Source organism: Nerophis lumbriciformis, linkage group LG10 (genome assembly GCF_033978685.3).
Source record: "Nerophis lumbriciformis linkage group LG10, RoL_Nlum_v2.1, whole genome shotgun sequence".
Lineage (NCBI taxonomy): Eukaryota > Metazoa > Chordata > Actinopteri > Syngnathiformes > Syngnathidae > Nerophis > Nerophis lumbriciformis.
The window spans coordinates 45,575,279-45,593,191 of NC_084557.2; the positions used below are offsets into that span (position 1 = coordinate 45,575,279).

The following is a 17,913-nucleotide window of genomic DNA, read 5'->3' on the forward strand; positions in this document are numbered from 1 at the left end:
CAATATTATTATTTTTACTATTTTATTTTACTTTTTTATTTAGTTACCTAATATATCATTTTATTATAGTAGCCTTATAGTAACTAGTAACTCACTATTTTATTTTGTCATTAATATTAGTCGTAGTCACAATGACAATAATAAGAATATTATTATTACTAATTTTACTATTTTTTTTTTTTTTCATTTAGTTACCTGAAATATTCATCGTATCATTTTATTATAGTAGCCTTATAGTAACTAGTAACCCACTATTTTATTTTGTCATTAATATTAGTAGTAGTCACAATAATAATAACAAGAATTGTATTATTATTTTTACTGTTATTTATTTTTTTAATTTAGTTACCTGAAATTTTCATCATATCATTTTATTATAGTAGCCTTATAGTAACTAGTAACCCACTATTTTATGTTGTTATTAATATTAGTAGTAGTCACAATGATAATAATAATAACATTATTATTATTTTTACTTTTTTTTTCATTTAGTTACCTGAAATATTAATACTATCATTTTATTATAGTAGCCTTATAGTAACTAGTAACCCACTATTTTATTTTGTCATTAATATTAGTAGTCACAATGATAATAATAAGAATATTATTATTATTATTTTTACTGTTTTTCATTTTTTTCATTTAGTTACCTGAAATATTCATTGTATTATTTTATTATAGTAGCCTTATAGTAACTAGTAACCCACTATTTTATTTTGTTATTAATATTAGTAGTAGTCACAATGATAATATTATTATTTTTTTATTTTTTTACTGTTGTACTTTGTTTATTTAGTTACCTGAAATATTTATAGCATCCTTTTATCATAGTGGTCTAAAATACTAACAAATAACCAACTATAGTAACCTCATGCATGTTTATTCATTCATTAACTTTAATTAATTGGAAATAATTAAATGTAATATTATTATTATCATTATTCTACTTTATTAAATGTAATTAATTACCTGAAGTATTTATAGTAACGTCCTATTATAGTAGTGTATGATCAGATCAACTAAAATCATTATCTTTATAATTATAATAATAATAATACAATTCATAGGTTATTTAATGTGTTATTTATTATTAGAATGTAATAGGTCTTGGAAGTTGATTATTTTTATTTTATTAACTTAAATTAAAACAAATATATAGTTTGAAAACTGCCTGGAAAAGTAACAGGTGACTTTTGTTCTCTCTATTCTCAACTATATTCCATACACTTTTGAATACATTTCCATCCAGCCAAACCAATTCTCCTCAGAGCTTTTTTTCCTGTCACTCGCACACACGTACGCCAGTGACCTGAAGATATGTGCATCTACCAGTGACAGTGAAAAGGCGATTTTAAAAAACAAAAAAACCTGAATTATATATTTATATTTGACATTAAAAAAAAATGAAAGGTGGATTTTTTTTAAAGTCACAAATCCGTACCCTAAATACTTGCAGCTCCTCCAGGAGAACTTCCTCCATGGTGTCGGTGTCTTGGTTGTAGATGGTGATCACTTTCAGCACCGCCGAGTCATCTGGAAAAAATGATAAATATAACTTTCATTAAAAAAACGAAGAAATACCAACTTTTTTTTGCATGTGCTGATATGTTAAGTACAAACCCCGTTTCCATATGAGTTGGGAAATTGTGTTAGATGTAAATATAAACAGATTACAATGATTTGCAAATCCTTTTCAACCCATATTCAGTTGAATATGCTACAAAGACAACAAATTTGATGTTCTAACTGATAAACTTTTTTTTTTTTTTGCAAATAATCATTAACTTTAGAATTTGATGCCAGCAACTTGTGACAAAGAAGTTGGGAAAGGTGGCAAAAAAGACTGATAAAGTTGAGGAATGCTCATCAAACACTTATTTGGAACATCCCACAGGTGAGCAGGCAAATTGGGAACAGGTGGGTGCCATGATTGGGTATAAAAGTAGATTCCATGAAATGCTCAGTCATTCACAAACAAGGATGGGGCGAGGGCCACCACTTTGTCAACAAATGCGTGAGCAAATTGTTGAACAGTTTAAGAAAAACCTTTCTCAAGCAGCTATTGCAAGGAATTTAGGGATTTCACCATCTACGGTCTGTAATATCATCAAAGGGTTCAGAGAATCTGGAGAAATCACTGCACGTAAGCAGCTAAGCCCGTGACCTTCGATCTCTCAGGCTGTACTGCATCAACAAGCGACATCAGTGTGTAAAGGATATCACCACATGGGCTCAGGAACACTTCAGAAACCCACTGTCAGTAACTACAGTTGGTCGCTACATCTGTAAGTGCAAGTTAAAACTCTCCTATGCAAGGCGAAAACCGTTTATCAACAACACCCAGAAACGCCGTCGGCTTCGCTGGGCCTGAGCTCATCTAAAATGGACTGATACAAAGTGGAAAAGTGTTCTGTGGTCTGATGAGTCCACATTTCAAATTATTTTTTGGAAACTGTGGACGTCGTGTCCTCCGGACCAAAGAGGAGAAGAACCATCCGGATTGTTATAGGCGCAAAGTTGAAAAGCCAGCATGTGTGATGGTATGGGGGTGTATTAGTGCCCAAGACATGGGTAACTTACACATCTGTAAAGGCGCCATTAATGCTGAAAGGTACATACAGGTTTTGGAGCAACATATGTTGCTATCCAAGCAACGTTACCATGGACGCCCCTGCTTATTTCAGCAAGACAATGCCAAGTCACGTGTTACATCAACCTGGCTTCATAGTAAAAGAGTGCGGGTACTAGACCGGCCTGCCTGTAGTCCAGACCTGTCTCCCATTGGCGCATTATGAAGCCTAAAATAGCACAACGGAGACCCCCGGACTGTTGAACAACTTAAGCTGTACATCAAGCAAGAATGGGAAAGAATTCCACCTGAGAAGCTTCAAAAATGTGTCTCCTCAGTTCCCAAACGTTTACTGAGTGTTGTTAAAAGGAAAGGCCATGTAACACAGTGGTGAACATGCCCTTTCCCAACTACTTTGGCACGTGTTGCAGCCATGAAATTCTAAGTTAATTATTATTTGCAAAAAAAAAAATAAAGTTTATGAGTTTGAACATCAAATATGTGGTCTTTGTAGTGCATTCAACTGAAAAACAATTTCCCAACTCATATGGAAACGGGGTTTGTACTCAAAGTACTGTCATCTCGGCTTTTCCACACACAAAACAAGTGATTGAGGAAGCGTGTGCACCTGTGCCGATGTAGAGGACATGGTAGTGTCCATCCTGGGCTTGGACCCTGTCAACCGCAATCTGGGTCAACTTCCTGCCGCCTCTCTCCGTCTGCAGGAAGACGGGCCTTTGGTGTTGCGGTCCAACGGGGCGGTACATGACGGGGTGAGCGCGCACGAAGCGCAGAACTTCATCTGGAAACTCTTTGGAGCTGGAGAAGCCCCCGCCGCTCACTTTGCTGGCACACTGTCAACGAGAGCACGCAGTTAGAGGCTAGTTTGATGACGACAACGCACCATGTCTGGCACCTGTCGCTGTGAGTACTCAGCAGTCTTCAACATGTGTGTTTTCTAGGAATGCATGACCAGTCATGTCTGTGTAATCATGTTTTGTTTTGTTTAGTTATTGGACTCTTTAGTTTCTGGCTTTTCACTCCCTTGTCTTGTTTCCATGGTTACCCATTAGTTTCACCTGTTCCACGTTTGGACTCATTGTGCACTCGTTTGTCACCATAGCAACCCATTAGTTTTCACCTGTCATGTCACGCACCTGTTTTGAGTCACGCACCTGTTGTTAATCATGTCTGTGTTAAGTTTTTTTTACCTCCGCCATTGTGCGCGCTTTTCGTTTGTTCCTTTTTGATAGTAATAAATAAATCATGTACCCACCTTCAAGCCATGTCCGATCCAAATTCACTTGCATCTTGGGAAAACAAAAACTCCATAGTCCTCGTTCTGACATTAGGCGAATGAAAACAAAACTTGCACAAAGGTAGAAACTGTGAACACGAAATAAAAAAACACTTACTGTGCTATAGGACCGTGAACAGGGCTTGATACGAGAGGATAGCAGGGTTAGAAAAGATATGACACCAGGACGAACAACAGAAAATGAAAAGCTTAAATAACACAGACATGTTTAACAGGTGCGTGACTCAAAACAGGTGCGTGACATGACAGGTGAAAACGAATGGGTTACTATGGTGACAAACGAGTGCACAATGAGTCCAAACGTGGAACAGGTGAAACTAATGGGTAACCATGGAAACAAGACAAGGGAGTGAAAAGCCAGAAACTAAAGAGTCCAATAACTAAACAAAACAAAACATGACTAAAACAAAACATGATTACACAGACATGACATGACCAGTGTTGGGTTAGTTACTGAAAACCAGTAACTACTTACAGTTACTAGTTACTTTATTTCAAAATTAACTCAGTTACTAACTCAGTTACTTACACCAAAAAGTAATGCGTTACTGTGAAAAGTAACTATTTAGTTACTTCTTTTTTAAAACAATTTTTAAGGCTCCCATTAATGCCCTTTTAGCCTTCATTTTAGTACTGTTATTGCACTGGAGAATAATTCAATCTGTTGATCAACTTGACATGAATTTGCATCACTGAACTCTGCTAAGCAATGTGGTTTACATACAACACACAAAGACAAAGATATGTTTCAAAGGGCCAATTTATTTCAGGCCAGAACAAATTGACAAAACTATTTTAAATAGCTGCAACATAACATACATAAGTAACAAACAGCATAATAACAACATAGCTGTAAACCTGGCTTCACCCAAGGAAGGCACACATGACATACACAAAGCCTAACCAGGCATTTTTTTTCTCTCAAGGAATTCAGAAATAAAATCATGTCTTCATGAGATCAACACTGTACTGAAGCCCTGAACACATTTCCCCAGTTTTAGTTTAGAGATAAGGAAAGATTGCCCTGGCCCAATAGGATCCCTCTTTATGTTTGTGAACTTTATAGTCGATACATTTAGAGCAGTGGTTCTTAACCTTGTTGGAGGTACCGAACCCCACCAGTTTCATATGCGCATTCACCGAACCCTTCTTTGGTGAAAAATGAAATGTTGTTTTTTTTTTTCAAATTCAAGACAAAGTTATATGTTTTTGGTAACACTTTAGTATGGGGAACATATTCTAAGTAACAAAGACTTAATTTAGAGCAGTGGTTCTTAACCTGGGTTCGATCGAACCCTAGGGGTTCGGTGAGTCGGCCTCAGGGGTTCGGCGGAGCCTCCGCCACGGAGGTAAAGACACATCCGATGTCATGTCTGTGTAATCATGTTTTGTTTTAGTCATGTTTTGTTTTGTTTAGTTATTGGACTCTTTAGTTTCTGGCTTTTCACTCCCTTGTCTTGTTTCCATGATTACCCATTAGTTTCACCTGTTCCACGTTTGGACTCATTGTGCACTCTTGTTTGTCACCATAGCAACCCATTAGTTGTCACCTGTTACGTCACACACCTGTTTCACGTTTTGAGTCACGCACCTGTTTCACATTTTGAGTCACGCACCTGTTTTCGTTAATCATGTCTGTAGTATTTAAGTTCATTGTTTTCAGTTTGTCTTTCTGGTGACATCCCACATTTATGCTCTGCACATTCCTGACACTTTTTTCATGTCCATCGTTCACGCTGCTCCTTTTTGTCCATGCCAAGTAAGTTTTGTTTATTAATGCCACAGTTAGTGTTTTTTGTTGTTCATAGTTTCTGCCTTTGTGCAAGTATTTGTGTTCATAGCCAAGTTGTTTCTCCGCCACTGTGCGCGCTTTTCGTTTTTTACTTTTTTTTGATAGTAATAATAAATCATGTACTCACATTCCCGTCTCGCCCGAGCCAACTTTCCGTTGCCTTCCGGAAAAGCAAACACCCAGGACCAAGTCATGACATCCGACTTATCGTGTAAATAAAAACTTCTCCCTATCAGTAAAATGTAAAATGGGTTGTACTTGTATAGCGCTTTTCTACCTTTTTTAAGGAACTCAAAGCGCTTTGACACTATTTCTACATTCACACACACACATTCACACACTGATGGCGGGAGCTGCCATGCACGGCGCTAACCAGGCCCATCAGGAGCAAGGGTGAAGTGTCTTGCTCAAGGACACAACGGACGTGACTCGGATGGTAGAAGGTGGGGTTTAAACCGGTAACCCTCAGATTGCTGGCACGGCCTCTCTCCCAACTTCGCCACGCCGTCCCCAGGTGTATTATGGATACCCCCAAACAATGTTCCCTCTAATTTTCCATCTGATTTGCAGGTTGTTTGATTGATCGATTGAAACTTTTACCAGCAGATTGCAAAGGAAGAGAATACACAGTACAGTACATATTCCGTACAATTGACCACTAAATGGTAACACCCCAATAAGTTTTTCAACTTGTTTAAGTCGGGGTCCACTTTAATCAATTCATGGTAATGTGTGTAAAGGGTGTAATTTGTGCACTGTGTTGGTTTTGTTCTTTGAACAAGGTGATGTTCATGCACGGTTCATTTTTGTGCACCAGTAGAAAAACATACCGTATTTTTCGGACTATAAGTCGCAGTTTTTTTCATAGTTTGGCCGGGCTCCAGTGCGACTTATATATGTTTTTTTCCTTCTTTATTATGCATTTTCGGCAGGTGCAACTTATACTCCGGTGCGACTTATACTCCGAAAAATACGGCAACTTTATCTTGAAGAAGGGTTGGGTGAATGCGCATATGAAACCGGTGGGGTTCGGTACCTCCAACAAGGTTAAGAACCACTGATTTAGAGTTATTTGGTTAGGGTTAGGGTTAGGGTTAGAGGGTTAGGGCCAGGGTTAGGGTTATAATAAGGCCATGCCGAATAAGGCATTAATAAGTACTTAATAATGACTAGTTAAGAGCCAATATGTTACTAATTTGCATGTTAATAAGCAACTAATTAATGGTGAATATGTTCCCCATACTAAAGTGTTACCATGTTTTTTTTACTGGTGCACAAAATGAACGATTGGCAGACCGGGGTGGTGGTTCCTCTCTTTAAGAAGGGGAACCGGAGGGTGTGTTCTAACTATCGTGGGATCACACTCCTCAGCCTTCCCGGTAAGGTCTATTCGGGTGTACTGGAGAGGAGGCTACGCCGGATAGTCGAACCTCGGATTCAGGAGGAACAGTGTGGTTTTCGTCCTCGTCGTGGAACTGTGGACCAGCTCTATACTCTCGGCAGGGTCCTTGAGGGTGCATGGGAGTTTGCCCAACCAGTCTACATGTGTTTTGTGGACTTGGAGAAGGCATTCGACCGTGTCCCTCGGGAAGTCCTGTGGGGAGTGCTCAGGGAGTATGGGGTATCGGACTGTCTGATTGTGGCAGTCCGCTCCCTGTATGCTCAGTGTCAGAGCTTGGTCCGCATTGCCGGCAGTAAGTCGGACACGTTTCCAGTGAGGTTTGGACTCCGCCAAGGCTGCCCTTTGTCACCCATTCTGTTCATAACTTTTATGGACAGAATTTCTAGGCGCAGTCAAGGCGTTGAGGGGATCTGGTTTGGTGGCTGCAGGATTAGGTCTCTGCTTTTTGCAGATGATGTGGTCCTGATGGCTTCATCTGGTCAGGATCTTCAGCTCTCACTGGATCGGTTCGCAGCTGAGTGTGAAGCGACTGGGATGAGAATCAGCACCTCCAAGTCGGAGTCCATGGTTCTCGCCCGGAAAAGGGTGGCGTGCCATCTCCGGGTTGGGAAGGAGACCCTGCCCCAAGTGGAGGAGTTCAAGTACCTCAGAGTCTTGTTCACGAGTGAGGGAAGAGTGGATGGTGAGATCGACAGGCGGATCGGTGCGGCGTCTTCAGACACTGTATCGATCCGTTGTGGTGAAGAAGGAGCTGAGCCGGAAGGCAAAGCTCTCAATTTACCGGTCGATCTACGTTCCCATCCTCACCTATGGTCATGAGCTTTGGGTTATGACCGAAAGGACAAGATCACGGGTACAAGCGGCCGAAATGAGTTTCCTCCGCCGGGTGGTGGGGCTCTCCCTTAGAGATAGGGTGAGAAGCTCTGTCATCCGGGAGGAGCTCAAAGTAAAGCCGCTGCTCCTCCACATCGAGAGGAGCCAGATGAGGTGGTTCGGGCATCTGGTCAGGATGCCACCCGAGCGCCTCCCTAGGGAGGTGTTTAGGGCACGTCCGACCGGTAGGAGGCCGCGGGGAAGACCCAGGATACGTTGGGAAGACTATGTCTCCCGGCTGGCCTGGGAACGCCTCGGGGTCCCACAGGAAGAGCTGGACGAAGTGGCTGGGGAGAGGGAAGTCTGGGCTTCCCTGCTTAGGCTGCAGCCCCCGCGACCCGACCTCGGATAAGCGGAAGAAGATGGATGGATGGACAAAATGAAGCGTGCATGAACATCACCTTGTGCAAACAACAAAACCAACACAGTGCATAAACTCACAACAAATTACACACCTGCAAATCAGTCTGACTTTTGCTGTTGCCGTATCCGTAATACGCCGATTGAGAGGAGTTTTTATTTACACGATGAGTCGGGTGTGTCTTGACCTCCGCCGAACCCCTGAGTCCGACTCACCGAACCCCTAGGGTTCCATCGAACCCAGGTTAAGAACCACTGATTTAGAGTGATGTGATAATCAAACACTCTAGAAGTCTAGAATGAAAGAGTATATAAGAGAATTGACAGAGTGTGTGTACCTTAATTGCTGATGAGTTTGGAGTGTTTTCTTTAGCTCACTTTCCATGTTTATGTACTCACTGTCCAGGTACTTGGAACATGTTTTCCGTGCCATTTGCTGTTTGACGCCGGTATCATGCTAATTCGCTGCCTGAAAGCGGGTGACTCCACTGTAGAAATAGCCTGCATGTCTTCGAGCACATACGCTGCAATGGCTCTATCAATGTTGTCCTGGCTAGTAGTGCCTTCCGTTAAAATCCTTAAGTGGAGCTGAAGTGGCATCGGAGGCTGTGTCTCTCTTTACTAGCTTCGTCGAAGCATGTTGCTTTTGTAGCTGTTTCAGCAGATTTGCATTGCTGTTTTGGGCAGTATTCCTGGGCGCGGTCACTGCTGCTGCTCACTGCTCCCCTCACCTCCCAGGGGGTGATCAAGGGTGATGGGTCAAATGCAGAGAATAATTTCGCCACACTTACTGTGTGTGTGACAATCATTGGCACTTTAACTTTAAGTAGATCAGATCTTTGATCCAAGACACAACTTACCATCCATCTTCTTCCGCTTATCCGAGGTCGGGTCGCGGGGGCAGCAGCCTAAGCAGAGAAGCCCAGACTTCCCTCTCCCCAGCCACTTGGTCCAGCTCCTCCCGGGGGATCCCGAGGCGTTCCCAGGCCAACCGGGAGACATAGTCTTCCCAACGTGTCCTGGGTCTTCCCCGTGGCCTTCTACCGGTCAGACGTGCCCTAAACACCTCTCTAGGGAGGCGTTTGGGTGGCATCCTGACCAGATGCCCGAACCACCTCATCTGGCTCCTCTCCATGTGGAGGAGCAGCGGCTTTACTTTGAGCTCCCCCCGGATGGCAGAGCTTCTCACCTTATCTCTAAGGGAGAGCCCCGCCACCCGGCGGAGGAAACTCATTTGGGCCGCTTGTACCTGTGATCTTGTCCTTTCGGTCATAACCCAAAGCTCATGACCATAGGTGAGGATGGGAACGTAGATCGACCGGTAAATTGAGAGCTTTTCCTTCCGGCTCAGCTCCTTCTTCACCACAACGGATCGATACAGCGTCCGCATTACTGAAGACGCCGGATCGATCCGCCTGTCGATCTCACGATCCACTCTTCCCTCACTCGTGAACAAGACTCCGAGGTACTTGAAGTCCTCCACTTGGGGGCAGGATCTCCTCCGGAACCCGGAGATGGCACTCCACCCTTTTCCGGTCGAGAACCGTGGACTCGGACTTGGAGGTGCTGATTCAACAACTTACATTTAACTAAAATGTTCTTTTCTTTGTGCTCGACAAAAGAAAAGTATTGAGAAAGTCTCCATGTTAAGAAACTCGACTTCTGGCTTCGCCATGATGTCTTGTTAGTTGTTATGAGAGTAGCGTATGTGTGTGTGTGTGTGGCCCTTTAAGATATGACAGCATGTGAGGTGAGTGACATCAGTGAGTGAGTGGGCGAGAGAGGTGAGGGAGCGCAACAGTGAGTGTGTGCAGGTGCTCTAGCTTGGTGGATGGCTACGTGCGAGATGATAAATGGTAAATGGGTTGTACTTGTATAGCGCTTTTCTACCTTCAAGGTACTCAAAGCGCTTTGACACTACTTCCACATTTACCCATTCACACACACATTCACACACTGATGGAGGGAGCTGCCATGCAAGGCGCTAACCAGCACCCATCAGGAGCAAGGGTGAAGTGTCTTGCTCAGGACACAACGGACATGACGAGGTTGGTACTAGGTGGGGATTGAACCAGGGACCCTTGGGTTGCGCACGGCCACTCTCCCACTGCGCCACACCGTCCCTGGTGACACCAATAAAGTCACAAAGTTGCAACAAACCGCCGGCCTCGTCATTCACCCTCGAGTCCGGAGCTGTAAAGACCCACTTCCGGGTAAAGTGAAGGTTGTTAGCCCCGAAGTACATAGGCCCTGGAGAAACGTCTCCCCTACGCTCCTCGACTACGGTATGGGAGCCCCCCCCCCACCCCCACCCACACAAAGCAAGCCTTTTCTTTTCCTTGTGACACAGAAGGACGACTCTGCAGCGCTCCAATAAAACACACTCAGATCACTGTTTCTAGCCGATACTACATAAAAAATAACGTAAAATTAAAGCTGCAAGCAGCGATGGACGGGACCGACTTTGACGGCACATAAAATCCAAACCGGAGCAGTAATTAAAACTCTTTCGTCAACTTTTAATCAGAAGGGTTCAATCTCTCTCCTGTGCTAGTTTGAAGCCGACACGACAAACGCGCTCAGAGGAGATAATGTTTTAAAAAAAAGGAGACTGCTTTTACCCAACTTTTGTTTTGAAGGGGGAATTGCAAACTTCCTGTTGATTTTTGCTGGGGGATGTCAATTAATGAAAGGTAGGTCTAAGTAAGACCTACATAGAGGTTTTTGTTTCATGTCTCCACGACATTCCTACTGGAAGTTACAGGCAGTTTTGTCTGAGTTTTCTTCCTAGGAGCAGTTGTGTCTGTGTTTTCTTCCTATAAGCGCTAGAGCGCAATTTTGAGTTTTGGGGTTGGTTTTTTATTAGATCGCAATTTCTTCTAGTCTTGATGTGTGTGTCCAGTTTGGTGAGTTTTGAAGCATATTAAGGGGGTCAAATTACAGCTCAAAGAGGCAAAAGTGACTGTTTTTACAAAATGTTTGTTTTGAAAGGGGAATTGCAAACTTCCTGTTGATTTTTGACCCAACTTTTGTTTTGAAGGGGGAATTGCAAACTTCCTGTTGATTTTTTCTGGGTGATGTCAATTAATGAAATGTAGGTCTAAGTAAGACCTACATAGAGGTTTTTGTTTCATGTCTCTACGATATTCCTACTGGAAGTTACAGGCAGTTTTGTCTGAGTTTTCTTCCTAGGACCACTTGTGTCTGGGTTTTCTTCCTAGTGGGCGCTAGAGCGAAATTTTGAGTTTTGGGGTTGGGTTTTTTATTAGATCGCAATTTTTGCCAGTCCTGGTGTGTGTGTCCAGTTTGGTGAGGTTTGAAGCATATTAAAGGGGTCAAATTACAGCTCAAAGAGGCAAAAGTGACTGTTTTTAAAAAGAAATTGTTTTGAAAGGGGAATTGCAAACTTCCTGTTGATTTTTTCCGAAGGATGTCAGTGTATGAAATCTAGGTCTAAGTAAGACCTACATAGAGGTTTTTGTTTCATGTCTCTATGACATTCCTCGTGGGAGTTACAGGCAGTTTTGTCTGTGTTTTCTTCGTAGGGGCGCTAGAGCGCAATTTTGAGTGTTGGGGTTTGGCTTTTTGATTAGATCGCAATTTTTGCCAGTCCTGATGTGTGTGTCCAGTTTGGTGAGGTTTGGAGCATATTAAGGGGGTCAAATTACAGCTCAAAGAGGCAAAAGTGACTGTTTTTACAAAATTTTTGTTTTGAAAGGGGAATTGCAAACTTCCTGTTGATTTTTTCTGAAGGATGTTAGTGTATGAAATCTAGGTCTAAGTGAGACCTACATAGAGGTTTTTGTTTCAAGTCTCTATGACATTCCTCGTGGGAGTTACAGGCAGTTTTGTCTGTGTTTTCTACGTAGGGGCGCTAGAGCGCAATTTTGAGTTTTGGGGTTTGGCTTTTTGATTAGATCGCAATTTTTGCCAGTCCTGACGTGTGTGTCAAATATGGTGAGTTTTGAAGCATGTTAAGCGGGTCAAATTACAGCTCAAAGAGGTGGCGGAATAATAATGATAAAACCTTACAATTACAATAGGGTCCTCTGTCCCAATGGGACATTGCGGTCCCTAATAACGCAGTAATGCATCATGTACTAACGGTAACTGAGTTACTGAATATAAAAAATAACGCGTTAGATTACTAGTTACCGCCGAAACTAACGACGTAACTATGTAACGTGTTAGTCCCAACACTGTGCATGACAGACTTACAGATCCGGGTCGTGGGTAAGGCACTCTGTCCTCAGAGGGCATCCAGTGATGCTCGGGTCTTTCTCGGAAGGCGAAGGGACCGTTGAACGCCGCTCTGATGTCGTCCATGTGGTAGACACACACCGCGTAGCCTTTAAACACCGCACTGCAGGACAAGGCTGGATCAATAATTGGCAATATCAATAACGCTGTGGGGATTTGAGCAAGTCGACCTCACCTTGTTGTGCTGAAGAGGCCAAAGATTTCTGGGGTTTTCTTGTCTTTGCTCTTCAGAACGTAGACGTCCTCTGAAATTGTCAGTTTTGTTGACATTATTTTTGACTTGTTGGTGTTTTTCTGCATACTGTGACAATGTCAAATGTGGCATGAAATGTCTTATTAAGAGGGCTGTCAAAGCTAACGTGCTAACTCATGCGACGAAAGATAAAACACGATTGCACTGATCATGTACGAATGCAGATTCATTGCACAAATGTGTGTTCAAAAATGTTTAAAAAAAAAATGTTGTTTTATGACCAAACTTTTCACACTGAAAAATCAAAGCATTTTGAATGTTTTCATTTTCAAAACCAATAACATATATCGATTTTTTATTTTTATTTTTTTAACAGTAGGGCTCCTCTCAAGTGTAATCCTAGGATCTCAGTTATAAAAATCTTACAAACTAGTCCATCCATCCATCCATCTTCTTCCGCTTATCCGAGGTCGGGTCGCCGGGGCAGCAGCCTAAGCAGGGAAGCCCAGACTTCCCTCTCCCCAGCCACTTCGTCCAGCTCTTCCTGTGGGACCCCGAGGCGTTCCCAGGCCAGCCGGGAGACATAGTCTTCCCAATGTGTCCTGGGTCTTCCCCGCGGCCTCCTACCGGTCGGACGTGCCCTAAACACCTCCCTAGGGAGGCGTTCGGGTGGCATCCTGACCAGATGCCCGAACCACCTCATCTGGCTCCTGTCGATGTGGAGGAGCAGCGGCTTTACTTTGAGCTCCCCCCGGATGGCAGAGCTTCTCACCCTATCTATAAGGGAGAGCCCCGCCATCCGGCGGAGGAAACTCATTTCGGCCGCTTGTACCCGTGATCTTGTCCTTTCGGTCATAACCCAAAGCTCATGACCATAGGTGAGGATGGGAACGTAGATCGACCGGTAAATTGAGAGCTTTGCCTTCCGGCTCAGCTCCTTCTTCACCACAACGGATCGATACAGTGTCCGCATTACTGAAGACGCCGCACCGATCCGCCTGTCGATCTCACGATCCACTCTTCCCTCACTCGTGAACAAGACTCCGAGGTACTTGAACTCCTCCACTTGGGGCAAGATCTCCTCCCCAACCCGGAGATGGCACTCCACCCTTTTTCGGGCGAGAACCATGGACTCGGACTTGGAGGTGCTGATTCTCATCCCAGTCGCTTCACACTCGGCTGCGAACCGATCCAGTGAGAGCTGAAGATCCTGGCCAGATGAAGCCATCAGGACCACATCATCTGCAAAAAGCAGAGACCTAATCCTGCAGCCACCAAACAAGATCCCCTCAACGCCTTGACTGCGCCTAGAAATTCTGTCCATAAAAGTTATGAACAGAATGGGTGACAAAGGGCAGCCTTGGCGGAGTCCAACCCTCACTGGAAACGTGTCCGACTTACTGCCAGCAATGCGGACCAAGCTCTGGCACTGATCATACAGGGAGCAGACTGCCACAATCAGACAGTCTGATACCCCGTACTCTCTGAGCACTCCCCACAGGACTTCCCGAGGGACACGGTCGAATGCCTTCTCCAAGTCCACAAAACACATGTAGACTGGTTGGGCAAACTCCCATGCACCCTCAAGGACCCTGCCGAGAGTATAGAGCTGGTCCACAGTTCCACGACCAGGACGAAAACCACACTGTTCCTCCTGAATCCGAGGTTCGACTATCCGGCGTAGCCTCCTCTCCAGTACACCCGAATAGACCTTACCGGGATGGCTGAGGAGTGTGATCCCACGATAGTTAGAACACACCCTCCGGTTCCCCTTCTTAAAGCGAGGAACCACCACCCCGGTCTGCCAATCCAGAGGTACCGCCCCCGATGTCCACGCGATGTTGCAGAGTCTTGTCAACCAAGACAGCCCCACAGCATCCAGAGCCTTAAGGAACTCCGGGCGGATCTCCTCCACCCCCGGGGCCTTGCCACCGAGGAGCTTTTTAACTCACTCAGCAACCTCAGCCCCAGAAATAGGAGAGCCCACCACAGACTCCCCAGGCACTGCTTCCTCATAGGAAGACGTGTTGGTGGGATTGAGGAGGTCTTCGAAGTATTCTCTCCACCGATCCACAACATCCGCAGTCGAGGTCAGCAGAACACCATCCTCGCCATACACTGTATTGACATTCCCAAATAATTTTTTTAGATCTTTAAGATGGAAAGTGTAGCTGCCATTATGATGTGAAGTCATGTTTTCTAATGACCTAGTCTTCAACTATACTAAGTCTTTCAATGGTTGGAATCTGCGCTTATGGATGATATACCAGTCACTATCAATCAATCAATCAATCACTATGGTCATCTAATTAGTTTATGGGCATCTAATTAGTTACTATGGTCATCTAATTAGTTACTATGGTCATGTGATGTCATGGCATAGTGGGCGGGAAGCGTTTCCACAGATGCGGAAGGAGATTTTCACAACAAAGTTCTAAAGCTTAGTGATGTATCTGTCATGTCTGTGTAATCATGTTTTGTTTTAGTCATGTTTTGTTTAGTTATTGGACTCTTTAGTTTCTGGCTTTTCACTCCCTTGTCTTGTTTCCATGATTACCCATTAGTTTCACCTGTTCCACGTTTGGACTCATTGTGCACTCTTGTTTGTCACCATAGCAACCCATTAGTTTTCACCTGTCACGTCACGCACCTGTTCCACGTTTTGAGTTACGCACCTGTTTTCGTTAATAATGTCTGTAGTATTTAAGTTCATTGTTTTCAGTTTGTCTTTCTGGTGACATCCCACATTTATGCTTCTGCACACTCTCCACACACCCTTAAGACCCTTGCTGCTCTTTTTTCATGCCGGTTTCTCGTCCAAGTAAGTTTTCTTTATTCATGCCATAATTTGCAAGTTTTGTTTAAATGTTCATAGTTTCTGCCTTTGTGCAAGTTTTGTGTTTATAGTCAAGTTTTGTACTTCCGCCCCTGTGCGCGCCTTTTGTTTGATCCTTTTTTTTGTAGTTATAGTGTTTAAATAAATCATGTACTCCCCTTCACGCCACATATGGTCCAAATATTTTGCACCTCGGGAGAACAAACCACGCCATAGTCCAAGTCGTGACAGTATCAGATATATCAGATTGTCGATGGGTTTATTTTGTACCCTTCGCGTTCGCATTTCACTGTTTGTTGCATTTTTGTTGCGTTTCACTTATTGTAAAATATATCGATCGAAAGGGGGTGTGACGTTCATATTTTGTCAATATTCAGTGTTTTATCGTTCATAGAAAAATGTAAAAATTCCATTACGTTTTTTAAGTCGGTCTGTCACAACGTTTTAAGCATTCAATCAGACATTATTGTGAGGTTTTGTATTAGTGTTCCTAAAAATAGATATATCGGCCCCCAGACACATTTTTTTTCTCTAAATGTGGCCCCCAAGTCAAAATAATTGCCCAGGCCTGATCTAGATCAACTTCAGATCTATCTGTCAATTTTTTTTTTTTCATATTGTACGCTTTTTTTTTTGTTAAATAAAACCTTTGAAACACAACCTATGCAATATTTTCCTCCAAAAAGTTTTTAAAGTGGATTATTTAAGGTGAAGTAATTGGAGCCTTAAATATACCAATAATTTATTACATCATTGATTCATTGTTATTTTTTGAGCAAGGGCAGCTTTAAAAATGTTTTTACTTTCAAACCTTAGGTCTCTAGATTAACTTCAGATCTATCTGTCAATAATAATTAAAAAAAAAAAATATATATATATATATATATATATATATATATATATATATATATAAAATGTTTTATGTCTTTTTTGTCAAATAAAGCCTTGCAAAAACACAACAAATGCAATATTTTCCTCCAAAATTATTTTAAAGTGGATTATTTAAGTTGAGGTAATTGGAGCCTTAAATATATTAATAATTCATAACACCATTTATTTTAATTAATTATTATTGTTTGAGCAATGACATTTAAAAATGTTTTTACTTTCAATCCTTAGGTCTGTAGATCAACTTCAGATCTATCTGTAAATAAAAAGTTTTTTTTTTTTTTTATGTTTTATGTCTTTGTGAAATAAAACCCTGCAAAAACACAACATATGCAATAATTTTCTGTTGTGTAAATGGTAAATAAAAACAGAATACAATGATTTGCAAATCCTTTTCAACTTATATTCAATTGAATAGACTGCAAAGACAAGATATTTAACGTTCAAACTGAAAAACGTTATTTTTTGCGAATATTAGCTCATTTGGATTTTGATGCCTGCAACATGTTTCAAAAAAGCTGGCATAAGTGGCAAAAAAGACAGAGAAAGTTGAGGAATGCTCATCAAACACTTATTTGGAACATCCCACAGGTGAACAGGCTAATTGGGAACAGGTGGGTGCCATGATTGGGTATAAAAGCAGCTTCCATGAAATGCTCAGTCATTCACAAACAAGGACGGGGTGAGAGTCACCACTTTGTCAACAAATGCCTGAGCAAATTGTTTAAGAACAACATTTCTCAACCAGCTATTGCAAGGAATTTAGGGATTTCACCATCTACGGTCCGTAATATCATCAAAAGAATCAGAGAATCTGGAGAAATCACTGCACGTAAGCGATGACATTACGGACCTTCGATCCCTCAGGCGGTACTGCATTAAAAAGCGACATCAGTGTGTAAAGGATATCACCACATGGGCTCAGGAACATTTCAGAAAACCACTGTCAGTAACTACAGTTGGTCGCTACATCTGTAAGTGCAAGTTAAAACTCTACAATGCAAAGCGAAAACCGTTTATCAACAACACCCAGAAATGCCGTCGGTTTCGCTGGGCCTGAGCTCATCTAAGATGGACTGATAAAAAGTGGAAAAGTGTTCTGTGGTCTGACGAGTCCACATTTCAAATTGTTTTTGGAAACTGTGGACGTCGTGTCCTCCGGACCAAAGAGGAAAAGAACCATCCGGATTGTTATAGGCGCAAAGTTGAAAAGCCAGCATCTGTGATGGTATGGGGGTGTATTAGTGCCCAAGACATGGGTAACTTAAACATCTGTGAAGGCGCCATTAATGCTGAAAGGTACATGCAGGTTTTGGAGCAACATGTGTTGCCATCCAAGCAACGTTACCATGGACGCCCCTGCTTATTTCAGCAAGACAATGCTAAGCCACGTGTTACATCAACGTGGCTTCATAGTAAAAG

The 17,913-nt window shown here is 42.6% G+C and overlaps 1 protein-coding gene across 2 annotated transcripts in view; it reads right to left on the reverse strand.

The window, feature by feature from the left end:
- Positions 1-17,913, reverse strand: part of sema3e (sema domain, immunoglobulin domain (Ig), short basic domain, secreted, (semaphorin) 3E) — a 117,935-nt gene that overhangs the window by 13,625 nt on the left and 86,397 nt on the right. For both annotated transcript variants that reach the window (XM_061969541.1, XM_061969540.1), the window contains exons 9-12: positions 12,750-12,819; positions 12,533-12,677; positions 3,198-3,423; positions 1,442-1,533 (exon numbers count right to left, since the gene is read on the reverse strand). In XM_061969541.1, the coding sequence (XP_061825525.1) occupies positions 1,442-1,533; positions 3,198-3,423; positions 12,533-12,677; positions 12,750-12,819 (533 nt within the window). The remainder of the gene's footprint in view (positions 1-1,441; positions 1,534-3,197; positions 3,424-12,532; positions 12,678-12,749; positions 12,820-17,913) is intronic.